Source organism: Propithecus coquereli, unplaced genomic scaffold (assembly GCF_000956105.1).
Source record: "Propithecus coquereli isolate 6110/MARCELLA unplaced genomic scaffold, Pcoq_1.0 Scaffold422, whole genome shotgun sequence".
Classification (NCBI taxonomy): domain Eukaryota; kingdom Metazoa; phylum Chordata; class Mammalia; order Primates; family Indriidae; genus Propithecus; species Propithecus coquereli.
This window is the reverse complement of record NW_012149975.1, coordinates 975,635-978,345: the sequence shown is the minus strand read 5'-3', so window position 1 is coordinate 978,345 and position 2,711 is coordinate 975,635. Positions and strand designations below refer to the sequence as shown.

General features: G+C 33.5%; 1 protein-coding gene across 2 annotated transcripts in view; it reads left to right on the top strand.

Annotated features, from left to right (window-relative positions):
- DOCK11 (dedicator of cytokinesis 11) overlaps positions 1-2,711 on the top strand; it is a 199,102-nt gene that overhangs the window by 62,994 nt on the left and 133,397 nt on the right. For both annotated transcript variants that reach the window (XM_012653550.1, XM_012653552.1), the window contains 3 exons: positions 588-765; positions 1,156-1,235; positions 2,484-2,567. In XM_012653550.1, the coding sequence (XP_012509004.1) occupies positions 588-765; positions 1,156-1,235; positions 2,484-2,567 (342 nt within the window). The remainder of the gene's footprint in view (positions 1-587; positions 766-1,155; positions 1,236-2,483; positions 2,568-2,711) is intronic.

Here is a 2,711-nt window from a genome sequence, read left to right as displayed (position 1 = left end):
CCTCGGCCTCCCAGAGTGCTAGGATTACAGGCGTGAGCCACCGCGCCCGGCCTGTTTCGGTCTTCTTTTATGCTACTATGATACAGTTGGTATTATGTATGCCAAAGTGATTTAGGTATCTATAGTGTATTTTATGGTATGATATTAAATAAGTATGAGATTTGTTTTAGGTCACATTTAAACTTGTTCTTAAGAGCTGATTTTGAAAATCTGTGAATATTCAAGGAAACCTAAAATAGGTGGAAATAATAAAATGTTTGCTTGTTTTTATAGTGGTAGTTTGAATTTCTAAATCTTAAGGATGCCAAAAGGCCTTAAGTGGTAATACTTACACAACAAGTAGTATTTTCTGCCAACTTTGTGCACATATATATCACTGTGCTCAGTCCCAAGGGAAACCAAAAAGATATGCTTGACGTGGTCATTCATCATCTTAGAGTGTCTATTTCTTGTTAAAAGAAGCAATTATTTCATGAAAATATTGATGCACATATGTGCTGAGCTGAAGTAAAAATAAATATAAACTAATGAAATCTATATTAAAAGGGTAACCAAACTAACTGAACACATTTTTTCTTTTCCTCTAGTGCCCCAAAATGCGCCGTCATGCTTTTGAACTCAAGATGTTAGATAAGTATAGCCATTATCTGGCTGCTGAAACTGAGCAGGAAATGGAAGAATGGTTGATAACTTTGAAAAAGATTATTCAGATCAATACTGACAGTTTAGTGCAAGAAAAAAAGGAGACGGTAGAAACAGCACAAGGTCAGAATTTTTAAATGATTCATTACTGAGGTAAAGCCCTTGTCTTTAATCCATTGGAATGTCCTTTGTGCAGGGTGAATGTGGAACTCTTAATCTTGAAGGCTGACCTGCTACTTCATTAAAAGTGACTATGAAGGCTGATAGACTTTTTTTTAACATTTGATTCTGCATAGACTCTGACACATGAAATATAACCAGACTAAAATGAATAGAAAATTCATGGCAGATTTTCAACAGTCCATTAAAGTTTTCCCTATGCTTTCATCATCGAAATTCCTTGCAATAAATCTAGTAGGAGAGGATGGGTGGGAGAGATAGTTAAAATATTCCTCTTAGGTGATTAGTAATGGTCTGTATGGTTTGGAACATCTGCTTTTAATGAATTTGCAGATGATGAAACTAGCAGCCAAGGAAAAGCCGAGAACATCATGGCCAGTTTGGAAAGGAGCATGCATCCGGAACTGATGAAGGTACATCTTTCTTATGGCAACTTGCTTTGAACTGAGACAATGCAGGATTAGCTATTTAAGTTTTAATGCTGGATTCCATTTGGCAATGTCATTTCCAAGTCAAAAACCACAGCAAATTGGTAAAACAGGTAGAGATTATAAGAGAAAAGTTGCATTCTAAAAGACAGACTCATAAGTGCCAACTGACAGTTTGGAAAATCTTACTTTTTTTCTAGACACCAGGAAATACTTTCAGGTTTTTGTGACTATTAATTTAATCTACTAGTTCTTATTAAATTTAATTACTATATATCATTCATAAAATAAATATTCTTCTTTCAAGGGGCTAATGATGCAGTTCATGCACATGATAGTTGATCTAATGGTTTATATATGTTAATATATGAAAATCATATGTTCTCTATATGTAAATATATATACATGAATAATTTAATCAGTTAAAGATTCTGGTGAACAGACATCATTTGTGTTATTTACTCTGCTCTTTGGAGTATGAAATGAACCAGTTTTGAAAGTGTAGAGGTGATCGTTTTGAGTATCTTAGTAGGATACATATTTTATAGTGTAGATTCTATATTATAATAGGTTAGAAGGTTGTGACCCATTTATTCATTTAAGTTCTTTTCATATGTACTTGTATTTTTACTTTTACTTTATTCCTCTTCCTGGACTGCTTAGTTATATAAATTTAGAAGTTCCTTTTTTCTATTTTCAGTTTACCCCTTTGATAAGCTTCAAAGCTATTTTTCAAAATTTAGGAACACATTCATGATCCCCTGATCCAAAATCCTATGATTTTGTAGATTTTAGTTGTATCCTCTTTGAATCTTTGCCATCCCAGACAGTGTAGCCCATTATGTGTTTCCTAAGGTGATGGTATCAGAATTGTATGTAATACTCCATGGCTAACACCATGGATATGTAAAACATGGTGTTTTTTCTTTTATTTCTCTTTTGCATCCAAAGTCTCTTGGATTCCTGTTTTGTACTGACTACAGGATGAATAGTATTCTTGGTATTATGAAGAGGCACATGGAAACTATAAGAACCTGATCTATAGCTTCTTGTGGGTCGTGGTGATGATGATATATCACTCCCCAGCCAAGCAAGCATCCTTTATCCATCTTAAGTACATGGAAATAGAGAATGCTATATTTTTGAAGCTGTGTTATATTGCTAGTTTCACATAAACTGTGTTTCATACTGTTTTGAAGGAAATAAAGTAATATATATATTTTTAAATTTTAGTATGGAAGAGAAACTGAACAGCTAAACAAACTCAGTAGAGGTGATGGAAGACAGAATCTCTTCTCTTTTGATTCGGAAGTTCAGGTATTAATGATGTATTTCTTTAAATAGTCCTAGAATTGTTGCTTATCCATCAACAACATCTGTAAGATGTTGAAATCATTGATTTTGCACCAGCGGGGAATATAGATTGTTTTATATTTGTTTTGTTCACTTCGAATAGATAAC